Source organism: Topomyia yanbarensis, chromosome 1 (assembly GCF_030247195.1).
Source record: "Topomyia yanbarensis strain Yona2022 chromosome 1, ASM3024719v1, whole genome shotgun sequence".
In the NCBI taxonomy this organism is placed as follows: domain Eukaryota; kingdom Metazoa; phylum Arthropoda; class Insecta; order Diptera; family Culicidae; genus Topomyia; species Topomyia yanbarensis.
In genome coordinates this window covers 33,811,179-33,839,050 of record NC_080670.1, presented here as the reverse complement: position 1 = coordinate 33,839,050, position 27,872 = coordinate 33,811,179, and the positions used below count along the sequence as shown (strand labels likewise).

Below are 27,872 nucleotides of genomic sequence, written 5' to 3'. Positions count from 1 at the left end.
TTTGAAAGACATTGGGCGACAATCATAGGAAGCTGTAGCGCCCCTTCCTAGGATTCAAAAGAATGAAACACTGTTATGTAAGTAAGATTATATGGTGAAACCAAAACTTTGTGCATTATCGAAGTAATTGTAGTGATGTGGTGTTAAGTTGCTGAGGATAAGCTGCCGAAAGCGATAGCTCCTCGCAAGTAAGCCAGTTATCCATTCGCTTGCCCGATTTACTTAAACATAGGAATTGATTCCTTCTTTCAAACATGAGCAGTTCATTGAATCTTCATGAAAATGACTACGTCTGCCCAGTTTACACTTGAAGAATTGTCCCAACTTTTGAGCAAGACTATCGTGTTCGGCATAAAGTCTTTTGGCACAACATCGTCTGACATGAGACATTATATGGTAGTTGACCTAACAGTCGTGTAGCATAAGCACAGACAAACAGACATAACACTATGATTAATTCCTTAAAAATATCGATGCACCAAACACTATACACGCTTCTAACCACTCATTTACAAATTAGTTAACGCTCAGACCCAGAAGCTTTTCTAGTAGTGGTCTATCCCGTATACTTCGCATATATCTGTGGCGCCATATATGGATTATAATCGTAAATGCTATCACTGTCCCAACTAAAAATATATTCAAAATGGCCGGTAACATTGGCGAAGAATTGTTGTCAAGTATTATATCTGTTAGTCTGTGGTATAAGTACCATTTGGCATAAGGTATAAAAATACTTTCGAATGTATTTCGGGTAGATCGTACATTTGCGTACAAAACATTTTCAATGCAAAAGAAAGATAAATCTCGACAAACATATTATGATTAAGGCGTTAAGCCAACTGTTGGAAATTCTGGACAAACCGTGTCACTCCAACCCCAGATGCTGGTAGTAAACAAAAGAGAAAGTTTTCTTTTTCATTAAATGCTGTGAACTGTGCTGTCATATGTTTGTCGAGAAATGCTCTAAAACACACCAAACAGTTTGTCAAAATGAGCATTCATTTCGATTTTAATATAGATTCAAGGAAAGTTCAAAAGATGGAATTGAAACCAATGTTTGAATAAACTGGTCAGACGGAAATATGACAAATTGCGTGCAAAGAACTGCTCATGATTAAAAGAAGGAACCAATCCCTATGATCGAGTAAACCGGTTATACGAGTGGATAACAGGTTTGCTTGCGAGAGGCAGCCACATTCGGCAGCATCACCTCAGCAGCTTCACACCGCATGAGTTTCTTGAATTAGGTAATGAGCAAACCTTAGGCTCCACCACAGAAAAAAATGATTACGAACATTAACTTTTCTGGGGAATGGGACATTCTGGGGTATGATTTTCTGGGGAATGGAGCATTCTGGATAATGGCTTTCTAGGGAATGGTACATTCTGGGCAATGTCTTTCTGGGGAACGGTACATTCTGGGGGATGGAATTCTGGGGATTGGCTTTCTGGGAAATGGCTTTCTGGGGAATGGTATACAACCTATAAATTCACGTCGGTAATGTAGGTGCGTCCTTTGTTACAGTTCCATATCAACTGAATAGGGCTAATTAGATTTGTAAACAAACTTTTGTTTTGCTGATTTCTTTTAATTTGTTATAATTTCAACACAGAAAACATTTGAAATTGATTCTAACCAGGGTAAAGATGTTGATTCATGTGTATTTTTCATTCAATTCAAATCGGCAGCGTAATAATGAGCGAAATAAGTTTGATTACAAAAATTTTATTAGCCCTTTTGAAGAATTAATATTGAATTGAAAATTTGAGACCCATAATACATGGTGCTATGAAATTAACAAAGTTGAATGTACTTTTAAAATGATCTGTTAAAGGCTGTAGGCTAGGGGCAAATCACTTGTGATGCATTTTTAAAAATCAGCGAAATTAAATGCATTTATTTCCATCAAAATAGAAATTCATAATGTATTTTGCGTTGCGTGCTATGTTTTTGCGTTGCGCGCAATGTTGTTTGCGTTGCGTGTAAGACGTCAAAACCCTACAGAAAAACTAGCCCTACATTTGACAAAACGTCGAACAAAGTGGATCAGCGTAGGACGTTTGTTAAACAAACTTTTCTGCGAGGCAGTGCAAAGCTGATGCAAAAATGGAAATTAAATGCATTTTTTCAATTTGATGCAAATTTGTTATACATTCCTAAAGTGATTTGCCCCTAGGCTGTAGGTCTGGCCAAATATAACACAAATCCACGTTTGATCAATTTAATATACCCTTAAAATCTTGAAAAAAAAATCGCGATTTTCGACACTAAAATATTTTCTACGCGGTCATTTTTCAACCGATTTTGTGTTCTTTTGCTAAAAGTACTATGCGGTTTCGGGACAACAAAATGAAAGTAATCATTATTTTGAGATTTTTTCATGCAAAATGTAAAAATTGGTCAACATTTTGATTAGAAAGCGTCTGTTTTAATAGAAATTTAGAAAGAACATTTAATTCCACATCCAACCACTTTTTATGATCTAAATCGGTTGAAAAATTGCAGTTATTTTTTTCCAAATTAGAAACTTGCTCGACTGAACTTTTATTTTCAAAAAATAGATTTTTTTGTTCGATTACGTATACATTCAAAAATATGTGTGTGAATTTTGAACTTAGAATTGAAAAAAAACAGCGGAAGCTATCGTTATAGAATCCTTAAGAGTTCATGCGAGCAAGTTTCTAATTCTAATTTGGAAAAAAAGAACTGCCAATTTTCAACCGATTTTGATGATAAATAGCTCGATGGATGCGAAATTGAATGTTGTCTATCTTTTCATTAAAACAAATACGCTTATTCAGAAGAATGCTGAGCAATTTTCATAATTTTCCAGAAAAAAATCGTGAAATTGTGGTTGTTTTCATATTTTTGTCCCAAAACCGCAAAGTATTTTTTACAAAAGAACAATGACCGCGTAAAAAAAATTAGTGCTGAAAGTTTCAACAAATAGTTTTTTTTTGCCATAATTCAAGATTTTGAGGGTATACATCATTTTTCATGTAGACTTTTGTGTTGCATTTGATAAGATCTACAATTAATACTGCAATCTAGGGGCAGATCACTTGTGATGCATTTTTAAAAATCAGCGAAATTAAATGCATTTCTTTCCATCAAAATAGAAATTCGTAATACATTTTGCGTTGCGTGCAATGTATTTTGCGTTGCGTGTAAAACGTCAAAACCCTACAAAAAACAGCGCTACATTCAACAAAACATCGAACAAAGTGGATCAGCTCAGGACGATTGTTAAACAAACTTTCCTGCGAGGGAGTGCAAAGTTGATGCAAAAATGGAAATTAAATGCATTTTTTCTAAGTTGATGCAAATTTGTTATACATTCCTAGAGTGATCTGCCCCTAGACTGCAATACACAACCCAAAATTTGAGTTCTGAGTACTCAAATTCGTAAATCGATGCTATCTGTCAAAAAATGAGTTCTGAGTTGAGTATAGTTAACTCCTCTCTTGAGTATCCGTGAAATTTCCATATTTTGGGTGTAAAAACACTTCGAACAAGTTCATTGAGTTGGACGTCGACCCAAAATTTTAGAAAATACCTTGCTCTGAAATAGTTGACACGGAAACATTCAAGAAAACGAAAGGTAAGTGTCGCCGAATTTTGTTGTTGCTTTGAACTAATTTCCGGTGTACTTTTTTCCAGTTCCTCCCATTACTACGAGATGCAGATCTGAGAGCTATGTGAGGACATAAAAGTTTCCGAAATATGACAGCACACTGAAGCCTTCTGATCTATTTGCATTTAAAAATTTGTTTTCAACTGGCAATAAGTCTCATGGCGTTTTTGCTTGACCTTGAAACTGAGTCAGGTTCTAACCCTAACCGCTGTCAGTTCATACATTTTGACAGAAGTTGGGGTTAGAACCTGACTCAGTTTCGCTTCAAGCAAAAAAGAACATAAATACGCTAAACAAAAAATAATTAACCTAACAGCAAACGGTGACGAAATTGGGATGAATTGGTATCGAAGACGAAGTACTCTACACGGATACGCAAAACTACCAAAAGTTGAGCTCTGTTGACTCAATCTCGGGGTATCGTGGAATAAGGTAAAATTAGGTAAACCGTGTTGAAGGTAGTTCCCCTTCAACGACGGCAAAAATCACAAGTCATTGATAGGTTTTTTTATACTCAACCTTGAGTTAAATATACTTAAATTTAAGTTGAATCTACCCAATTTTGAGTATACCTCAAACAACTCAAAAGTACCTTATTCCACGGAAGACCTTTACTGAGTCGAATCTCTCGCTTTGTTTTTGACAACACTAATAAGTGCGAAAGCGATGCAAAACTCAAAAGTACCTAAATTATTCTGTGGCTTGTTTTATTTTTCCGTGTACAAACTAGTTGAAGCGATGAGCCATCGCCATCGGACTACTGCCCGGTCAGCGTGGCAAGCAGAAAGTTAGCAAAAGTTGAGCAAAGCAAAATTGATTTTGGCAGAGTTTCTGCGAGCATTTTGCGCGATTTGTGCGAGAATTCTGGCAACAAATTCGCTCGAATGCAACAACCGTTTCTGACAGAAGCGGTTTGACCGATGCTGCTCACTTTTATCCAGAATCGAGCCAGAAATGTACGGCCAAGATCTCTGCACGCTTCCTGCCACATCTTTGTCAGATGTTTTGCTCGATTCGTGCTAAATTCTACCATGTAGGAATTGCCAGGATCTTTGCACAGTTTATGTCCGAGTTATGCCAGGGTTTAGCTCGGTTCCTGTCAAAATTTGCCAGAAAACGCGAGCGAAACCGAGTTCGCCCTAGCTCAACTCACCCGAGAGGATACGCGCAGAAATCTGACAGGGCTGCCAAACTAAGACTTACAGAAATCTAGCAGAGCGGTCTCTGCCAGAAAATTTGCTCACTGGGTGGCAGCGTAGTAGTCTAGTGTTACGCATTTCGAAGGGTAGCAGTGTTCGAGGGTGAATAACTCGGGTTGCGGCGTAGAGGGTGATTTGAGCGTCAGAAAATAAAAGTCGCAAGGACAGAACATGCTTCGTATAACCCGTTTCAAATATATTAGAACATAAAAATCAGAAATAAACTTCAAGCGTAAGAATCGGATAGAGATCCTTCAGCACAAGAATTCTTAATAAATGTTCACCCATAAAACTCGGCAAGAACTCAACCTCCAGTATAAAATCGGTTAAAATAAATAACGGTCGTTTTTCTGGAGGAATGTAAACAGCTCCAATAAAGTAGTTTTTCGTCTGCGTAGTAATCTTCGTCCAAAATGCTTAAATGCTTGATGAACTATCCACACCAAATTCACAGGAGGCAAGCATGGAAGATGCAGCGATCAAAACTCCCCCTTCGCGACCATGGATACTGTTACAAGCACCTCGATCTGCACGATAAGCCACGTAAGAATCCCCGAAGAGCTGCATCAATGTAATGCGATTATCAAGCCAAGTTTCCGTCAGAACGTAAATATCGTAGTCGCCGTAAAGAGCAGCCAAATACAAGGCCTCAATTTTCGTCCTGAACTCGCTGACGTTTAGGTAGTACAACCGCAAACCGTCGGCGCCACGTGTCAAGCCTCCCGACATTATTGCATCGGACGTGATGTACCCGATGGCATGCAGGAAACCTGAAGGTTTTCAGGAAGCGGATCGTCATTTAAAGCAAAATACTCGCCTAAGAAGGGAGTTCATAACGCAGGGCTGGAACGACTGAGCTGGTCTCTGGCTGGTAACACGACTGCGTCGGAGCGCTCGGGGGCTTTCGTAGTACGGTATAATAGGCGTCTTGGTGATAGCAGCGCAGTGTGAATGATTTTTTTTTGCAGTCTCGGCGATGGCGGCGAGATTCAGGTTAATCAGATTTTAAATTCAGATTCATTTTTCAGCAGCTAAAAATGCATAAAGGTTATTTCCCATATTTTGTTTTTGAGTGAAAAGTACTCAATATTTGTCATTTCCAGCCAGAACTGAAAACTGAGTAAACTAGAAAAACTCACTATTTGACTACGTGCACTTTTTATGAAATTGAGTGGTTGGTCGTTCACTTTTGAGTTATTCTTAACGAGCGACATGTCAGTTGACAAAAAGTTCATCCGGGGTATTTACATTTTTTCCCAGGCAACTGACATCCCTATCCCTACATACGGAGTTTGATATTAGGCAACATCGTATTTTCAACCACTTGATTGGGGTAACTTTGACGCTCGTATAATATAACTCAGCGAATAAAAACCGTAGAGAGACTGAGTAGTGAAAATCCGAATAATCGTGTGATTTCTGACCACTATTCTGCACAAATGTCAATACAATATTCCATCATGCATGTTACTGATTCTACTCTATTCCTTGATCTTCTTAATATAGAAAAAAAAAATAGTTTATACCAAAATTGTTCTCCACTAAGGAGAAATATAGCATAATGTGTAAAAATGTGTAAAATATTACATACCCTTAAGCTCCGCGCTTCATTTACAAAAAATCACCTTAAACACATCACGGAATACGAACAATTTTTTTGGTCTAGACAGCGTTCAAATTGACTAAAGCACTCTTCGTCCTCAAACAACATCTTGCAACTATGAAAGTCGGATCACCACATGTCACTTCTGTCATCTTACTTACATTATGCAAACTGCAACGCAACGCATCATCTTTTATTTCTAGCCTTAAATGTCCTGCTATCTTACCAAATGCCATAAACATATTGTTATCAGGGTTATCTTTTTGGAAATCTTGGATTAAATCAAAAGCATTCTCTGTGGTATGATGCTCTAGCATTTTCACCGGAAGTAACTCTACCTAAGGGTGCCCGAGATTTTGATGTTTTGCGTATCCTGCGCCTAATGGTCACCAATCTTGCGCTAATGATGCCACCATGTTTTTTTTCTCTACATATTTAAAAAAAATTTCCCATGCAAACTGAATTGTTGGTATACTTGGCTAAAATTTGGAGAAGAGTCTAAGAATGACATGGGTAACTATCCCAATAAACATCCGTTCACACTTGTTCAATGGTGGGGGCCTCAAATATTCAAATACGTTTGCAAATAAACTCAAACGGAAAGGCGAATACGGGCAAAACAAGTATGATAACGTCACAGAGAATCGGCGCATAAGCTAGAACTTTTTTTTTTCTTTTCAGAAAACCTGTATAGCAGCTATCATAACTCATCATTTCACTTTGCCACTGACACCGGCAACTGTTATTTGTATACGTTGTGCTTAAACATCTACGGTGCGCCTACATCTAGACCTGGTTTTCCATCTGGAACAAGCTTGCGTTGTTCACCGTAACAAATTTACAAACTAGAGCAATTACCTTGCATCATTCATTAGCATATTGTCCATGTTGGGCAGCTTCACAGCTCCGCCTGCCTCGGCGGAGATATACATCAGTTCGTGATTGGCCGGTGACTTCAACCGTCGTTTCCCGTACACGCTTATGGCATGTATCTGCAGATAATAATACATATTCGGCTGCAGTCCTTTAATCTCGTAATGTCGTGCGGGCTGTGTAATGAAGAAAAGAAACTTCTTAATATTAGAAGTAAGCTATGTTCAAAAACCCTTACCGCCGAAACAGTTGCAGTTTCCTTGAACAGTGACGAGTTCCCCATCCGCGCGCCACTGCTTTCATTCAAATACAGACTCCAGCTGATTTTGTACTTCTCTACCGGGAGATCAGATCGTGGCAGAGTCCACGTAATTTTCCTGTTGTACGTCCCGTTACCGTTCAACACAAGCGGCCCCAACGTGAGATTCTTCGGTTGTTGTGGCGGGTTCGGTTCTGTTGGTCAGAAAGAAAAGTTCAGTCATCAAAATCGAAGTAGATTTCCCTTAACTAACTTTTACTCAGCTGAAACTCCTTCGAGACGACCGAATACCCTTTGGTACCAAGTTCATTGACAGCCGCTACTCGCACCTGATACCAGCGTCCAGGTTTTAGTTTCATCTCACCAACGTAACGCTTCTGACTACCAGGTCGCCCCACCTCGTAGATCACCGTTGGCGTGTGATACTGCCAGTCGTTTTCCATCTTACGTTCGGCGAAACTGATTCCGATGTGATGCCGGGATTCGACCACAAAATAAATCGCACTGGACAGTTCTTCCTCCAGTGGAATTTCCCACTGAATCTCAGCCATTCGGAAGCTTCGGCCAGCCTCGCGGAGAGTCACGTGGAACGGAACCGGTGGTAGACCACGGACCTTCTCCAGCCCCACTGGACTCTGGCAGCTCATACCGCACGAATGGGAGCAACATTTTTCCACCCCCGGACAGTGATAGTCGGTATTTTGGCATGTGTTGAAGCAAATAGCCTCCAGCTTATTCAACGGATTTTTCGGACAGTCTCCGTACTTTTTGTACGAAGAGTTTTCCAGATAATCACGGATGCAGGAGGTTTCGCACTGTGAAGCACAATAGTGGAGGAGTGTTAAAATTTAATTGATGTGATTCGTTGTTAGTAGAAGAAAAATGCTAGCGGTAATCGGACGCATGGTCTGACTAATGCTATAAAAGATATCTAGATATAATTGTCCAATTGCCTTTAGCATCAAACTATAGACTATCGAGGCGTGGTAAACAACAAAAATGCATCAATTGAATGGGGAAGTACCATCATTTTGTCGAATGTGTTCGTACATTTGGAACGACACCGCGCAATCAGCAAGTTGTCTGTGTGTCTCCGGTTGATCGTCATGGTTCCGCTGCCGGTGTTCAACGTAGGTGATGCACCGATCAGGTGTTGGATTAGGATCAATTTCACTACACCGAGCGCGTACAACATCTGGAATAGTAGCGAGTGGTAATTAAAGCTTGAATAATCTGCTGAAATAAGTTGCTGGCATGGTCAGCTGATTACAGCCAGGCCGTGGTTGCATGTCGCCGCAGGTGGGACAAATACGGCTATGGTATGGTCTCGCGTTCAAGTGAATCCTTTTTCATTTTACGGGTAAACCGATACTTTTAAGCAGATAATGACACGATCCCTATAATAAGGTCAAGAAGTAAAAGCGATGATTAGCAGTTTGTAATAGGGATTAATCCGCTTAGTCGTGTTGATTGTCAGGTACATTTATGGTCTTCATTAAGGAAGCAGCAACTCAACCCCTCCGAGACAATTCGACTAAGCGGAACACCTCGTTGCTCCCAACCGTCGTAATTTAAAACCCTCCGCAGTCGATGACAACGAAAAAGCCTCTACAATATTGTATCGCGTATCATGGTACCGGTTCCCATCAATCTTTTACCTTTTGTGCGGAAAATATGCGCTGACTTGTACAATTGAGTCAAGTCCTTTTCGGGAAAATGCGGTAGCGACTGACTATAAAAAAGCCACGACCGCGGAGACGACGAGTATGTCAAATTTCACGTTGAGTGGCAACATATTTTGCACTACGCTGCCATAATGTAGTCGTTGCGAAACATAACTCTCACGGCACGGGTACGGAAAGGCTCCGCAAAGGCGGTCTTCCCGGTCAGATTATAAGTTTCAATCAATACCCGTCGAATTGGTGAATAAAAAATTCACGCCAAAAATGTACATGTTCAGCATAAAATGAGCTATTTGTGTCCGAGGGGCAGTTCACTTCCCATTCAAAGTGAATTGAAAATACCCAATTGAAAAAATACATCAGAAATGCTTCAATACACCTTAATACATTTAATACGCCGAAAATACATTAATGCACTAAAAATACGTTACTTCTGGAAGAATTTTTCAATACGTCGAAAATACACTAATACACAAAAATACGTTAGGACCGGAAATATTTTTCAATGCGTCGATAACAATCCAATTCGTCAAGTAATACACTGTTGATACAAGCCACACAAATATTACATTAATTTCATGCCAAATGAAACTAATTCAGTATATTTCTTATTATGACATAGCGTATACTTATGACAAAAAACATATATGTTTTTTCAAGCTAGATTGTTTACTTTTCTCGGAATTGGGACTCCCAGCAAACGGATTTAGAATCGGTGAATCATTAGAATGACAAGAAGGCAGAAATCAATCAGAATTCTTGTTAGTTTGATTCGGAGGAACAATCCCATAATCTTTAAAGAAAACAAACATCCCGTAGATTTGAAAATACTCCCAGGGGACGTGAACATAGGTAAATTCGAAATTTCCTACCAGCATCAGTAGGAAATTTTTGATCAAGAATTCGGTCGTTTTATCGACATAAACAATGGTTTAATGTTTACCCTAAATAGTGAATCTCTAAAATCTTGCAAGTTCGAAGTTTGCATTGCGATGGATCATTTTGTTTAGATATATAGGTTGCATTATAAATCAACACTCGTTGGGGGAATAGAATCGAAACCAACGCTCGATGGATTGAGAATGCAAAACACAAGATTGTACGCAGCTCACCTGGGTTCCATTCCCAACCCAGCACATAGGGTTAGAGATTTTTCCACAAGAGATTGCTCTAACCATAAAAGAGGCGACCCTAAGGTTAAAACCTCTATAATCAAAATAATAAAAAAAAAATAATACAAAACTCAAGAATCCGAATTACGTCGCTTGGAGGTATGAGTTCAGCCATAACTCTAAGTTCTAAGGAATTCCGGCTGGATTCTGCCAAAATTCAGGCTCTAGTGACACAACCGAGTCTAGTACAACCAAGGAATTTCGGCTGATTTTACTGAGGAGCATCTCATTTTTACTGAGAAGCATCTCAATTTTTGAAATAAATTTAGATAATACTGCAGTGATTAAATATAATACCGCGTTGCTCAAAAAATACCATTGGGTAAACCTAATTAGAATTCAGCAAGCTTAATTAGTTTTCACCAAACTAAAGATAAAGGTTACTTCAATTACATGTTCATCAGCCTTGGTTCAACAATAGCAACATATCTGGTAAATCTCCCCGCTTCCTGCTTCTCACCAGTAGAAGCAAACTGAAGAAGTCACTAATTCTCTAAATAATAAAATTTTCATAATGCTTAATTGTTCTTTAATCTTGAAGAATCACTAGTAATTCCATTTGAACTAATTATATTATTTGCGTTTATGAAATTATTCTACTTGCATTCTACAATAACATTTAAACGTCCAAATTCAGTAACATCGGTTTCAATTGATTATTCAACAAAAATACTATGCGTGCATACAATTGTACGTTTTAGTACACTAATCCATAAGAATTATGAATTAATTCACCAATACGCATAATACATTGCATTTCGTGAACAATACACAAATATGTTTTCAATTCGCTAATACGTAACTATTATGAAAAAATAATCAATACTCATCAATACACAAAATACATGTCATTTCGTGAAAAATGCACAAATACGTCTCTCAATACGTTAGCCTGAATTGAAAATACTAGAGTGAGTCGCCCCTCGTTTGTGTCTAACAGGAAGTTTGAAATGTTTTTGCTAAGCCGATTTCTTAGACGTGTTTAATGTCGAACTGTGTGGAAAAAAAATTAAGGAGCTATGTTACAACAGACGGCGGAGGTGATCTTGAATGTGCTGCAATTCTCACGAGCTCGTACGCCACTGTGTCATTGTTATTTGGGTATTAGCCCACACTGTCAGACACGTGTCCACCTAACAAATTACCCGAACGAAACTAATCTACTCGAATCGGGTGAGTTGCTAGAGTAGCGAAAAAAGAAAAGAATGTCCTTCCATAAAGAATGTGAGCCTATGCTTCTCTTATTTCAAAGACAACGAATCCCCTAAATGAATCCAATGTGATCCATCTGAATTAGCAGAATATTCGACTTGAACAGCCACATCGGGTTGAGGAATTGAGTGCCACAAAAAATACCCGAAAATCGTGGTCATCTTATAGGGTCCTGTCCCCAACATATTAAATTTCTCTGGTACCACGCGGTCCTAGCTGATCACATCATATCAAAATGAACAAGTAAAAGTTTAATTTAACTAACAGAGAGAACTTGGCCCTATACCCACTGCTGAATCGTCGATGTGACATGTGATTCGATACGAAATATATTTGGATGTCATCAATAGAGCATAAATTCGTATAAAAAAGATTGAATGTATGAGATTATTCTTAGTTACGAGTTTTCTTCTAGTAACTGAGTGACGTGGCTGTGAGAATTGGTTCCCTGGTAATTAGTTCAGATAGCACACTGCATTCAGAGTCATATTTATATTAGATATACCTGTTATACTATGCAATGCCCCGAATTCATGATAAAAGAATGTAGTCCACTGAAAATATCGGCAAATATTCTCCCGATACCGATGTTTTATGTTGTGAGTCATTCAGCGCCCAGCTTTGTCGTAATCTACTCGGGCAGTCCCCGATGAATCTATCAAGTGGCAAAATCATTTGAATTCAACTGGGAAATCGAGCATTGCCAGAAAATTATTATTTCTTTATTTATTTATGGAGGCCCCTATTATTGGCTTGAATCAAAAGTCGTCGAAATGTAAATTGACTATATGTTCATCCGGAGTGTTCATTTGTGTTTACATTTCGCTAGAGTTACCAATTTTTTTTTTGATTCCACCATTCAATGTGTCTGTCTCTATTTGAGTAAGCCGGACAAATGAGTGGATCATAGGTTCGTTTGCTTCTGACGGCGGGTCGGCGGCCACCTTTGAGCCGCTTCGATTTCTAGGTATCGGGTATACGGCAAAGCCGCATCGTACAGGTACACTCTAAACAGAGGTTCGTGAATGGTATAGGATGGTTACCGGAACCCAGCAAAGTTCAACCGGAAATGAGCCGGAATTCTAGCTGGTTCTATTCTAATTAGAATCGGTTGTGTTACTGAAACCGGAATACGAATTCTGGCATTCTGGCTGAGCTTAACTGGGAAGTTTCCTAAAATGTAATCTGGGAAATAAAAATTTCTGGCGACGCTCCAGCACCCCGTTGAACTCTAACGATTTTGCCACCTAGGCGCCAGTTTGACACTACGGAATGAACTTTGTTAACTTTCGACAAGTTTTGATTCGAGCCAACAACATCCAGCCATAAACCTATCGTCAATTGACATTTCGACGAGTTTTGATTCGAGCCAATAATAGGGGCCTTCACAGACTTGCGAAGAGAAAAACAGTAAAACTAGCACCCATGAATGTAAGCTGGCATCACGGAAGCTCCCATAAGTTTTGCATGGGCTTCCTCTTGTACTTCCCCTCTCAAAACCCTCATGCTCGTTTGGCTGCACTTTTTGACAGTCCGTTTGGCTGCAATTTTTGACACTTCGCTAGTCTTTTTATTTTTTTATTTTTTTTTTTATTTTTTTTATTTTAGAATGGAGAATACATTTACGTACTAGCCCAGTACACGTGCTATTAGTAGATGCCAAGCTACCATACGGGGTGTACTGGGGGTGTGTCGGGCTCGAATGGTGACGCATCCATTAATACCGACTAAACTCCATTGGGCTGCGCCATTGTTCCCCCCAGGGACTACCTCTCGGTATTACCACAGAGAACAGACATATAAGCTGGAACAAATTTTCCCGAAAAGCCTGTATAAACATTCAAATGAAAATACGTTGAAAATCACCATCGCATACAGGTTCGCATACGTGAGTCACCGTTGTATCCAAGTTTGCACACAAGTCCCGTATAAAGATTCCCTGTCAAAAAAATGCGGACGAACATGGTCAGGCGATTTAAAAAGTTTGACGTTTGACTCAACTCGCCTGTGCTAATTGCCCCTAGGAACAAATGCAATTTGCGATTGCGATTTAAAGGTAATTTCAATACTTAGACAAATTTTCTGGCAGCTGAAATGGACTTGGTTGTTTTTTGCGTTTTTCAAACATGGCGGTTCATGTTTGCGGCTTAAGCTTAAAATTGTTTTTTGAACAATTGGTGTGTTCTCACTTGTATTTTGTTTGTCTAGTGCACTTCATTTAACCAACGAATGTAGAAAATTGTGGAATCGTGTGTAAGTATAGTAGAACAAGATCTCTGACATAAAGTCTTAATGAACGTCAGATTGTGATAAGTTTTAGTGTGCAATACCAACTTCACCTTTTATTCTTCCTATAAGTTGGGATGATTACCTAGTATACTGGTAAGTATATGTGAATAGATAATGAATCCGAAAATAAGTATTATTTTTAATTTGCATATTAGGCAATTAAGGGCGATTAAATGGCGCGTTCCGTGGGCGATTTGGGGGCGATTTAAGGGCGGGTTGGGCGGCAAAAAAATGACGGCGGCAAATCGCTCAAATGTTGCATTTGAAATAGCCCCCAAATTGCCAGCAATTTGCTGGCAAATTGAAGAGCAATTAGCGCATCCGAGTTGGCAAATAGCCCCCCGTTAGCCAGCAACTTGCCCTTTTTGACTGGGTTGCTGGCCGATCGAAGCGCCGACCAGTGGCAAGTTGCTACTTGCTGTTGTCATTTCAAAACGACAGTTTAATTTCTTACACAAGTTGGAAACTTTACTTGTATGTCAGTTCTCAGTGGTATTACTTCTGGGGACACTTCGCTAGTCTGTGAAAAAGGGTCTGTAGGGGAAACTCCCGATATTTCCTTATTCCTACCGAACCCTACCGATTTTTTTTTGAGCACAGCCTACACCAACTTTCATTTTTGGATTAGGTCTGAAATCTGTTTTCAGTATTTTACAATTCTATATTAATACTACGTTATTGGGACAAAAACACGGCCTACCGATAACTCCCGATAAACTTAAAGCGAAGACTACATATTAAGAAGACTGATATCTCTTTCCTTCTCCCATACAAACGAGAAGCGACATAGGTTACAGCGCCTCTATTGAAGGAGAGTAGGAAGCTTAATGTAAAAGTGTATATGTGTGTGTGCATCATTATGGGAAGTACCACCTTTACCCGCAAGTGGCGGGGCTGTTACTGTCTCCAGATTCTGGACAGAGTTGCCAGTTTTCTTGATATGCAGTCTTCGCTTAAAGTGAGTTTATCGATATTAAGGAATTCTGTCTGGCCACCCTGTTAGTGACCTTACCTTACTTTTCTTGACAGTTTACTTTTACTTTTGTAGACGACTAGATTCGTTCGAAGTATAAGGAATTTTTCGGAGTTCGTTTAGGGCCGATTTCTTCTCCCTCGCCTAAGCCAGGTTAGAACATACTACCGGTGAACCTGGTTTAAAAGTTAAGCGAGGTTGAAGAAATCGGCCCTTAAACAGTACAAACAAATGTCATCAATGAACACTCGAGTTCTACTGAGCTGAGCTCTAGCAAAATCAGACGGTACGCAAAAAATAAGGGGGTGGAATAAAAAAATGGCAACGCAAGTAAAATGTAAACAAGAATGAACACTCCTGCTGACCTTTTTGCAAACTGTCATTTCGACAAGTTTTTAGAGTTAATCATACCGCATTCCGGCTCCAGTGACACAACCGATTCTAGTTAGAATCGGTTGTGTCACTGAAGCTGGAATATCAGCTGGAACCAGTCATTTCCAGCTAAATTTTGCTGGGGGCCGGCTATGCTGAACGCTTCATCCTCGACTATTTCGGAAATACCCAGTCACCGTGGCAAGTAGAAAGTTGGCAAAAGTTTACTACCCATGATCGCATAGCTGTCCCGTTTTCTATGGGATTTCCTATCTTTATGGGACTGATATGCGATCATGGGCAGTTTAGCAAAGCGAAATTGATTCTGGCAGAGTTTCTGCCATCATTTTGTGCGATTTGTGCGAGAATTCTGGCAAAGAATTCGCTCAATTGCAACAACCGTTTCCGACAGAAGCGGTTAAACTAACCGATGCTGCTCAGATATTTTGCTTGATTCGTACTAAATTCTACAAGGTAGGAATTGTGAAGAGCTTTGCATGGTTTATTTCCGAGTTATGCCAGGGTTCAACTAACACGACAGGATACGCGCAGAAATCTGACAGGGCTGCCAAACCAAGAATGACAGAAATCTAGCATAACAGACTCTGCCACAAAATTTGGTGACTGGGTAGCATTGCTCGAGCAAGCTCATTCACATGTCGAACGACGCGAACAGCACTACGTTCTGCATTTAAATACGGCTAGTGAAGCCAGAGCTTAAAAAAATTGTTCGGACATGTTCGATTTCAGAAGCAAACTGAATTTTGTTTCTATGCTAGTTCTGAGAGGGATTATTGAGCAAAAGAGCACCCTATATAGAATATGCAGTTCACTTATGCTCGAAAATGTAGAAGATGCCAACTTCTGCCTTCAAACCGTCCACATAATAACAAATGAATGCTTTGGTTGGTGCAGGATTTTATATTTCCTCTGCATTTAGCATTCGATTCTGCATGAATTTTTAGTCAGTTGGAAAGTTAATGAATACGAGAGGTGGTGAATCTGAATGTTGGTTTCGGTAAATACAAGCAGAAATAGGTAACCGATTTTGAAATTTCGCAGTACTGAGTGAAGCAAATAAGTTAAATGAATAAAATGAATCAAAACTGAAATAAATAAACTGATCAGAATGCATCCAAAGATTGAAACGAATTTAATATAAAAAAAACGCTTTTAATCCACCTAACAGTGTGATGAGACATTTCTTATAACTCTTATCACTCTCTTCGGATATTATATCGTTTGAGAACATTTAGAACTTGATGCTTCGCGATGTTTTTGATAACACATACTACATGGGATAGTGGCAGGACTCAGAGAATCGCTCAAATCAGCATAGGACAACATCAGTGCTAGAAATCTCAAACCAAATCAATGGGAAAGCGAAAAAATGACCCATTATATAGACATACAAACGAATTATTGCTAATGCTCTGTTAATAAAACATCTAAATTCCTCAATCAATGCATTGTGGTGGGAAAACTGAATTTTCCTAAAGGGGTTATGTATATTGTACTGAGTCAAAAAAAAAAACATTTAGCCTATACATATAATTGGTCATACAACAAAAATAAAATTCTCATCAAAATCGATCAGGACCTGCTAGAGTCGAATGTAAATCGTCATTTTTCATAAATTTCTCTCTACATTCGGAAAGTGTTATCCTCGTTATTAATCATATTACGTTTTCGTCTCAACTTGACGCATTTCCAAAATAAAAACCCGTTTTAATCCACCTAATGGTGCAATTGTGCTTTTCTCATTTGTCCAGACTACGATTCCATGGCTGGTTATGTTCAATACAATGGTGGAAATGAATATTACATGTTCAGTACAATTTTCACATACGAACAATGGATCGACAGCCACGATCTTGAGATACTATGTGATACTGAAACATCGCTTGAAACCAGCGGCGGATCATTTAGAAAGATCCGGGTCCTGCATAAAACTTTCAACTTGTTAAGAAATTTTAAACTAGTTTTAATTTTAAAGTAGCAACCCCTCACTGCATACTCGCTCCGGGCCGGTATGTTCACATTTTTTCCACATACACACACATACATACACACAGACATTTTCCGAACTCGACGAACTGAGTCGATTGGCATATGACACTCGGCCCTCCCGGTCGCGATTAGATTGACGAATTTTAGAGTGAATGAGAAAGGCAAAAACATTTTTAGCAAATTTTGAAAGTTATGCATTTTTTTTGGTGAGCAGTTCTATGTTTCATAGACATTAAATCAATTTCAACTTCACTTCCTATTAAATAAAGACCATTATTACAGTACATCTCTACAAAAGCGAACTCAATTTGAAAAGAAATCTGAGGATTATTATTGATTACAGAACTCTGGAATTTTCTATTGGAATGTTTTCAGGCAGGAATTTGATATTGATGCTATTAGACAACTGTGAAATCAAGACCAATAGATCAGTTACATATCAGGAAGGACCCCATTCCGACAATTTATCAAAAGTCCTCATGATGTTTACAACAACAGGTTATCAATCTACGGATCAGATAATTGTTATTGTAATATTTAATTAAATCAGTCTGCATCAATAAATTTTCAACTTCAATCCAATTTATTTTTTTGGTTTGGTGGGGGGGGGGGGGTTGTATGGTGTTAAACCCCAAAACCTTCTCTTGGCTACGCCGTTGCTTGGAGTTATTTATTTCGCTTTCCATTTTCCGATATGTTTCAGATCGATCCGATGGTTATAAGTTAGAAAAATTGCAGTCAGAAGGTTCGCACAAATGAACATTTTTGCACTGATAAGTTATCAAGTTCCTTCCAGATAACTTGGAAGTGTTCGGTGATTATTTCTAGCGGTTGTAGATAGTAAAATGAAATACAAAATTCGTTTTATCGAAATAATGTTTAGCTTATTTCAATGGATTATTACTATATTGAACAATAAATAGGCGAGAAAGAGTAATCAACAAACAACAAGCCATAACTTTTAAAGTATTCAAAATAGATATTTAAAGTCTTTAGTAAAGTTATTCGCAAAAGTAAGAGCTACAAATTTGCTGAAGACATCATTTCGATATAATCACTTCCAAAAAAATTTGTGAAAATATCTCACTCATAGGGAGATTAATCAGCAAAAGCACAATACCAAAAGAAAGGGCATATTGCCGCCATTAAATTCACCGAAGATACTATTGACCTAAAATAAGCCGTTTTGGCGTTAATAATAGATTACATGTTTTTGGTCATATTTCTGGCAATGGGAAATGATAAAAATCTTTCGTCCGCCTTTAATGTTAAATATCTCTTTTGATAATAGTCCGATTTCAACAATCTATAGCTTGTTCGAAAGGTATTTGTTAAAGTTGTCTAAAAACTAATAAATTGTTAATCTATAATGTCAATTTCGGCAGATAATTTAAAAAAACTGTAAAAAACGCCATTTTTACGCATTCAAACATTCATATCTTGGAAACTAAACATCAGAATCAAAAACAAATTAATAGCGTTCATACTGTTTTTTAGTTCTTTCATTTAAAATTGGTTTGGATAAGATCGGTTCAGCCATTGCTGAGAAACACGAATGAGAATTTGTCCGTTACATACACACACACAGACACACACACACAGACATTGTCCCAAATCGTCGAGCTGAGTCGATTGGTATATAAGACTCGGCCCTCCGGGCCTCGGAAAAAATCTTGAAAGTTTGAGCGAATTCTATACATTTCTTTTATAAGAAATGTAAAAACGAAACAAAAAGAATAAAAATGATGAGTGAAATAAATGATAGAAATGAAAAGAACACATTCAAAATTACCAATGGTTAAAAAGAATAAAATAACCAAATCGAATAAAATCTATGAACTGAACTTAAAAACTGAAAAAATTAGCCTTTCAAATAAAAATTAAAAAGGTGAATGAATAAAACTAGTAAATTCCGTTGTTTGAAGAGGGGCTAATTAACATACAATGCATTTTCTAATGTTTCCATTCTTTTTTGTTTTCAATTTTTCATTTTCGTTCTTCTTTTCATGACGATGTCATATAAGATTATGTGGTGTTCATACTTTAATGATGGAGCTTAATTAGTTATCAAAAAACGGGTACATTCAATTTGTTTTGGAATTCAGAGCTGCCTTTTTGATGGCATGGCCGGAAAAAAAATATTTGGCGTCACATGGTCAACGCACATTTCACAGATGACTAAAATATTTTGTCTCATAATCTTGCATTAGTTTGCTTGAATTAATAATGTACCATTCTTAAAAGGAGATTTTTAAACATGACTTTACTAAACACTTATATTTAGAACTTTTGTACAGAACAGAATTTTCAAGTTCAGCATTTTAATGAAAAAGTACGAAAAATCTGAGAGGGATCAATAACTAGGCAAGGCTGAAGCAAGAATCAGCAAGAGCTACTTTGAGTTCTTGACTGCTCAATTATAAAAATCGTTTATCAACATTTAAATTTTAAATCTTATCCACTTGACCCTTGTCAGATGGGAAACCACCCACTGCTCCCTGAAACGACTTGCTTTAGAATCGACAGCGATTGGATCCGGATTCATGTCAGTAGTAGTTACGCAAGCATTGAACGCTGAAAGGACTAACCTACAGAGGGTACAGGAGGCAACAGTGGTCCTTACATACCTTGTTGCAGCTCCATATGGAACTGGTATGCTCACAAGTACCTACACTTCATTAGTAAAATTAGCTAGTAAAATGCGACTGTTAGTGTCTTGAAGTGGCTTTCAGGTTCAACTGCCTTGTCATCTACTTTGTGTGTTGAAGGGCAACAACAACGGATAGAGTACGAGTTAAAATTCGTAATCGATAGACATTCCAATGCGCGATTTAACCGCTTGTGCAGTGCTAATCAAAACAGTTTAATGTTTGATTGTAGTGCTCCAATTTCGTTGTTTGTCACTTTTGAATAAAGAATTTAGTACGACTCCTCGAACATTGCATTTTAAAACTCCGACAAAAATGTTTAAAAACAAAAAGCGACATCTAACATAACATCGCTTCCATTGTGCTGAAAATTACTTCCATTTATCGGTCCGTGTTCACTCTTCAAGTTAAAATCGAACCGAACGTAAATTTGTACACATTACGCTTAGCTTGTTTTGAATTTTTAACCTGTGCACAAAGATAAATAGTGAAGTTACATTAGGTAGCAGCTGCAAAATGTGTCAAAACAGAAGGCCAAGATCCGCTATGGAATGTAATGCCAAAGCTTTTCTTTGCTTACTGGCGCTAGGAAGTGCTCCGGTTGCATTGATAGCCCTATAAGTATTGTGCATAAATCCTAAAATGTTGAAGGATATTTGGTTGCTTGGACAACATGGTTTCCTCCTTCTCACAAAAATCAAATAGCTATCGGTGATAGTAGGCAATTAAATGCACTCATCGTTGACATCTACTCGAGGTTGTGGCCGTTCTTTTTCAAAACAAATGACAAATCGCACACGTCATCGTGTATAATCGTGTTCGCGCAACGCCATCGTCGCCGTCGTTGTCGTAGCCTAAAGGGTGAGTCGATAATTATTGCGACATTTTCAAACTTGCACAACTTTTTTCCGTACTTGACCGAAATGAACCAATTTTTTTTCCAGTTCCTCTTTAGAGTGGTGGACCAAGAAACGATTCCGATTGAAAAGTACAATGCGCAGAACTTCCCAAAGCGGGACGGGCACCAGCAGAGTGTTGCCAAAACTTGTGCCAGGAAACCATACACGACGTTGCTAGGGAAATACAGGTGCTTCGTCATTGATAATGAGGCCTACTTCAAAGCGGATTTCAAGCAGATGCCGGAACAGAAATACTAGATGGGTAAGGACAAGTTTACTGTGGATGACCATTTCAAACAAAAGAAGCTGTCGAAATTCGCTTCGAAGTACACGATTTGACAAGCCATGTGTGCTTGTGGTAGACTTTGTGAACCATTCGTGACCAAAGGTACCATGAATGGTGAGATTTACAAAACTGACAGTTTTTGCTGATTTTGAGACAGCACGATTAAAACCCGTTGTTTTGGACTGATTTGGCGTAATTCTATTTCAAAACCGCACAGGATGCGGTCAGTTCGGTGGATTTTGTGCCGAAATATATGAACCCACCAAACTATCCTGAGCTCTGTCGGATCGAAACCTATTGGGCTATCGTAAGGCGCGAACTTCGGAAGACAAAAGGAGTGGCGATGGATGAAATAAAAATGATGAGGAAGTGGAAAAACCCTGAAAACGGAAACGATTGCACAGATTTTGATGGAAATCGTAATTGTTGAGTATTTTACTCAAACTCATTTTAATGTTTAACCAACGCATGTAACTAAAATTTTGGTTTCATTTCGATAACTAGAGCCGATTTATCAATCCATCCAAAGTGTCGCAATAATTAACGACTCACTCTTTACCACCAGGCACAGTTTACTTTACGTCTTTTCATTGCTTACACTCAATAAATATGTGGCCTACTACAGTAAGCAACCGTTGCCTGCCCGATGGTTCCGCCAGTTCGGTGGATTTATTGCGCTTTTGCGAGGAAATAAATAAATCATAAAAGGAGAGAAAAATAAACGCCTCTGGCGACCAAGTGTTGACGATATTTTTGCGATGAAAAAAACCCTGACCCAGGACACAAAACTTCCAGTTATTAGTCGTTTGTACTTATTGCAAGCAGCATTCTGCATCGTAATCCATAAAGGGAAGGTTACGTGCACGCACACGTTCATTGTTGAGTGCTGAAATTTACCAGTTTTGGGTTGTTTTTATTATGCAGAAATTTAGTGTTTACGGTCAATAATAAACACTAAATTTCTGCGCAAGGAAAACAACCGAAAGCGGTAAAATTCAGCACTTCAGAATGAATATGTAGATATATCTGTGGCAGTGAGACGCTGTTGGAACCGTTCACTGAATGATTTATTTTTAATTTATGTTCTGTAACTTGCAAAACATGATATATTTAAGCATTTAAGAGAGCTGCGAGTAAAGTAGGTTAAATTCAATTTTTCAATTATTTGGTTAGTAAGCGTCAAACGTCAGATATGCCTATAATATAGGGATATCTGACGCTTGAAATACGCACACTAAAATCTTAAATTTATTACGGTACTGCGCTGTTTCTTGGGGAATAATTGCGCTGTTTCTTGGGGAATAAATTGCAAGGTATCACCGTGGTCTTGATATTAAGACAACTGAATATATGATCCGTCCGCTGCCTTCAAACGCCTAGTCTCAACTGATTTCATAGTCAAATGGTGATTTGGAAATCGGATTGCGAAGGAAGAAATATTGAAAAAAAATCGTATTTTTTATGTTACAGGCGATTTGAATTCCTCAATAAATTGTCTGCTCAGTAAACTAATCTGCATGTACAGTCTCCAGTAAAAATGCTCCGTCCGTCGTGTTCGAACACCTAGCAAGTAAACGAACTGATTAAAATACTGATTTCTTCCGACAAAAGTCTCCGTCCGTCTTCAATCACGGCGATGATGATATAACAGACTAACAGACCTAACACTATGATGGAATTCCCTCAAAAAGCATTGATCCGGCAATTTTCACAGAATACTAGCTCCACCTTTTATTCACGATCCCAGTTGATGGGTTACCCCTCAGGTTTGGGAACAATTTTTCACTAGTGGTCTATCCCCCATATGCTTCTTCATATGTCAGTTGCGCCATAATTGCAAATGTGGCCACGGTCCCAACTACAAATATATTTAAAATGACCGTTAAAGCGGGCGAGGCATTGTTTTCGAGTGTTATGTCTGTTAGTCTGTAATGATATTACAGGCAAATCTGCAGTAAACTTATATTCATAAATTCTCCTTACTAAAATGAAATGATGAGTTGGCGTACTTCTAAAAACATAAAATCACATTACACCGAAGACTCGTTTTTATCTGCTCCATTGGTGTATTTTTGGATGACAAAATGGGGGCAACGACAACACATATTTATTTATTTCCTTTAATAAACCGAGACTGTTAAAACATTATTCCGTAGACATATCCTCATAACCCTGTCTGGCTGACGAAATCGGGTCGGAATGCTGATAAAATTGGGGGCTGATAAAAACGGGTTTTCGTCGTATATATTTTTTGTGTTACCCTGTATGCGATGTAGAAACGTTAAATATTGAAGATATTATATTGAAGCACGAAAAAAACCGATATGCTACGATGCTATATTACTCCCTAGGGACAATATTGGTTTAAAACCGTCTTTATGGTTGAAGGGCACAAAACCTAACTATAATTAGTCAAGTTATTTGCGTTTCGATTTTGTCCCTTGATCATTTGGACATCATCATGGGGTCATTTTCCTGATATGATGCGTTAACCGTGATCGTTCATGAATAAACCAAAGAACTATTGCCCTAAGTGACTTCCCCGAGTAAAATATTTAGGCGTTCATAGAACAGATTTAAGGTGAATGCTCTAATAAAAGCAGTCGTTTTGAAAGATATTGATTTTCAACGAATTAGTCATCGACTAAAAGTTATTACCTTTTTTAGTGTATCAGTATAATATTATTTGGCTAACTTCAAAGAAAAAGAGTTATGGGTGGGTGATGTCTGCGACATAACCGGAGTGTCGTGGCTCGTCAGCGGAATCACGTTTGAATGGAAAATTTTCAAATTATTCATTAAGATAGTTATGGTGGTTCTAAAACGAACATTTTGATGTTGACATTTTTGTTGATGGGTGATGCACTGGATTCGAAGATCGCTGAATACTGCTGACTTCTATCCTCTATCTTCAGGCTCATCTGTTGGTCACGAATGCGATTTGGACCTTTTTAAAATTTCGAATCTAGTAAATGGTGTGATAGCACCGATAAGGATTATTTTGTTGAGTAGTTCTCCGGGTGGGATATATTTGTTCTTATTAGCCCCTGTTACTAGCACGGAGCTGCATAAACTAAATATTGCAGTCCGTCCACGGAGGTGGCAACATCCTACAAATTTTCTTTTCTTCCAGTGTTGATATGCTGTCTCCCGAAAAAAAGGCACCCGACAATCTTGAATAGAAGTGTTCAACTAAAATAGCATTTCTTTCCGTTCAAGATTTGCGGCTCGATTGAAGAAATTAGCAGGAACCAATGATGAATGAGCTTCGGTCGGGTTTTTAAAAATTTGTTTTTCGTTTTGTATACTACCAAACATCGTTAATAAAAAAAATATGGCCTCTGCTAGTAGCACGGAACGACATAAACTAGCAGTTCACCAGCTGTGCACAGCTCACAAATATATCCTTCTTGGTATTGTACAACACTTTAAAGAGATGCTCCGTTCGCTCCAAGCTCAATAAGCATGCATCTTTTTTCAAAGGAAAAAAATGGATAAAGCAATTTACACATTCGGGCACATGACCTAACTGAGAAAAGTTGGATGTAAACGTTTCTTGTTCCGCTCATCAGTAACTGACACCAACTTGCTGCCAGTTAGACTATATATCTAAACTAACACCAGATTTGTGCCAGTTGGACACTATATCCAAACTCCTAAAGTAACTGGCTGGTATCAGGTGATGTCTCGGTTAACCTAGCATAGAAGCTCTGGGCCGCTGACGAGTATAGGGAAACGAACTATCATTTGGCATGAGATTCAAACGCCTGGGAGTATACAACATTTTTTCCCAAAGGAAAAAAATGGATAATCCAATGTGCGCATGAGAGCACAAGATCTAACTTGGAAAAGTCGGATGTAAATGTTTCTTGTTCCGCTCATCAATCACCAACTTGCTGCCAGTTATATGTCTAAACTAACACCAAATTGGAGCAAGTTGCTAAACTAATACCAAATTGGAGCCATTTGCTTTAGCCGTTTGACGACTCTAATCGAGGTGGGCTGAAAATTTTCACTTTTTCCGGGTAGTCTTCGAAACATTTTTCAAACGCAGTTTTTTCGTTATTAATGCAGGTCATTCATTCTCCAAAATTTAATACAAGATGGCTAAAATCTGTTCGACAAAATTGCGACTTTTTATCCGAAATTTTTGAAAGGTGCCCCTATATTGAAAGGGAAGACGTTAATCACGAGTCCACATATCAAAATGGTAAAAAGTTGTTCCCCGATTTTCTTTTTTATATTTTATTAATATATGTGGAAGCTGAAATCACCTTGATAAATAAGCTCTGCTCAAATGTTTCCTGTCTGAAAACGATTTTCCACCGAATAGATCATCCCATAAATTTTTTAGATGCAATAAAAAAACACCGATTAGTCTTAAACAAATACTGATTAACTGACGCGTTTCCTTCGAATTTAGTAACAAATCAGGTATCACGCAAGGTAGCAATATGGGAACATAGATCTATACTCTGTATTTAAAGGCTGCTGCATCGCGTTAAGTGAAAACTGATTTCATCCTTCTAGTTTGGCATGCATCTGGATACATTCGATCACATTTCGAAATATCAAGCCAACTAAAATAACTGTCTTCCGCTAGCTTAGTTCGTAACCAAACCGGGAAGCAAAGTGGAACATGAAAATTGATTTTAGAAGCTAAGCACGCGTAAAATCTGCATCGTTCACTCCCAAAACAACACAATTGCTTGTTGATACTCTCGCTACTGAAAAAACGCTTCCTGATCATGTATCGCGAAGAAACCTGCTATGACGAAATTCTTCCAATCATCGCCCGTTTTCTGATAAATGTAATCGCATTGGACTTGGCTAATTGAAGCTAGACAAAAAGATTACCAAATAGAATCATCAGCGACTTCTTAAACGGTTATAGAGACCAAACGATGATTGTTGACAAAGACTGTGTGATTGAAGCAACTAGGATGTCACTTTCTACATATGAATAGTGTCAGAAAATGAATTTGTAGAATTCAAGAAGTCGTACCCCAACCCATACGCTGGCCGTCTAAAGCCGTTTATGCAAAATAATCTGTATTAATTGCCTAAATTTGCACGATCCCCACATTATTCGGAGTTTACTTGTACTACATTAATTTGCAAAACCGGAAATGAGGGTATCTATTCAGAAAATCAAGTTTTCGTTCCAACGTAAACAAGATAAAAACCAAAAGACAATTACTTATGATATAGGTCTTAAAACATACATATCGACAACTTCTATTTCACTTTCAAGTTCGTAAGTAAATCGAGTGACCACATAGAACAATTCTTCGGTAAAAACCTTGATTTAATTTCACATTGACAGTTCCGTATAAGCAAATTGTTGCTGCATTCCATTTGTGAGCAATGTTTAAATGCATAAAATATGCCCATGTCAACAATAATTATTTCAAACAACTCGCTCTGGAATTTGGAAATACACAGCTATTGAACCATACCTTAAACATTTGTTCTCGTTCTACGTTTACGTATTATGGCACAAATAAACTTCAGCTGAACTGCTCTTCACATGATCGTTTTACAAGTCACCAATCTGCGCGCTTATTCAGGACAAAACTCCCTGCCCACAGCATCAAACAATTCTTCTACCTACAAAACGCGCCAGTCAATATTCTCCGAAAACAGCGCTCGCGCGTGTTTAGTCAGCTTGATAGGCCACTTCTTTTCAGCGCTTCAAATTCGTATTCTGTGTAATAAAATCCGAAATCTTCCCAGGCCGCGGCACGGTCCTCTACACTTAAATGCAAATCCCATAAATCAACCAAACGACACACGTTTTCACTTTATTTGCACCAAATTCTTCGTTAATTGCATTTCCGTGCTGCCGCTGATGCAGCGTCCTTCTGGCTGTCGATGTCGTTGTCCTCCCGAAGCGCCCGCAGCAGCAGCAGAAACAGATCGAATCAGGTCCACCAGCACCATCATCACTATCTTAGGACTCCGGAGTGGAACAGATCACTTTCGAAAAAAAATGTCACGCACAAACTTTCGCGAAAGTCCTCCCGGAGTCAAGGTTCGAGGAGCTCGTAGCTCGCAGTACGCAATTTCATAAACTGGACTCAGCTGACGAAAACGGAAGAAGCACGTCCGTCGCGATCGGGGCTTGCACTGCAACTGCTGTTCGCTGCTCTACAACACTCGACTTGGAACGAGCGCACTAATTAGCCGGCAGGTTGCATAAAAACAAACTGCAGTAGCCTTCTGTCGTATTCCGCACTGCCTCACACCACGGGACGTGAGGAACGAACCGCGCGAAAGACGACGTGCAAAGTGCAACCGTACGCAACCGGAGCCAACAACGGAATGAAATGAATGACCGTCGCCACAGAACACAGACAGCAAACCGTGCCGCGTTTCGCTCCGAACGGGGAAGGATAACATGCTGCCAGTGCACTTTTTATCCATAAAAGCTTGTGAATCGGAGAGAGATACTCTCTCTCTCTCTCAACCAGGGTTCGCTAATCCATCGAGAGCCAATCCTAGTAGTCGCGAATGGAAACCCACAAAACCGAAAAAACAACGAGAAAGGATTAAAAGTACAAATTGGCGTGATTGGTCATTAGGTGAGCATTCTCTCAGGAATTATGAATCCCTCTGAAGGAATTGAGTGCATAAGTAGATTTCGTTTCTTCAGTGAATGCATTTTTATATGGAAGTAGCAGTTTTTGGCGCTCGCTGGCAGAGGTTGCCGGCATTTGGCGCCGCTTGTATCAGATTTGTATTAGATTGGGACTCG

At 38.7% G+C, this 27,872-nt stretch overlaps 1 protein-coding gene across 3 annotated transcripts in view; it reads right to left on the bottom strand.

Moving 5' to 3' along the window:
* The window catches only part of LOC131677323 (anosmin-1), a 29,638-nt gene extending 2,212 nt beyond the window's left edge, over positions 1-27,426 (bottom strand). For 2 of the 3 annotated variants that reach the window (XM_058957061.1, XM_058957062.1), the window contains exons 1-5: positions 26,575-27,426; positions 8,597-8,767; positions 7,826-8,387; positions 7,552-7,766; positions 7,299-7,489 (exon numbers count right to left, since the gene is read on the bottom strand). In XM_058957061.1, the coding sequence (XP_058813044.1) occupies positions 7,299-7,489; positions 7,552-7,766; positions 7,826-8,387; positions 8,597-8,767; positions 26,575-26,583 (1,148 nt within the window). In that variant the 5' untranslated portion in view covers positions 26,584-27,426. The remainder of the gene's footprint in view (positions 1-7,298; positions 7,490-7,551; positions 7,767-7,825; positions 8,388-8,596; positions 8,768-26,574) is intronic. The other variant, XM_058957063.1, reaches the window with a different exon arrangement.
* Between the last annotated feature and the right edge of the window lie 446 nt (positions 27,427-27,872).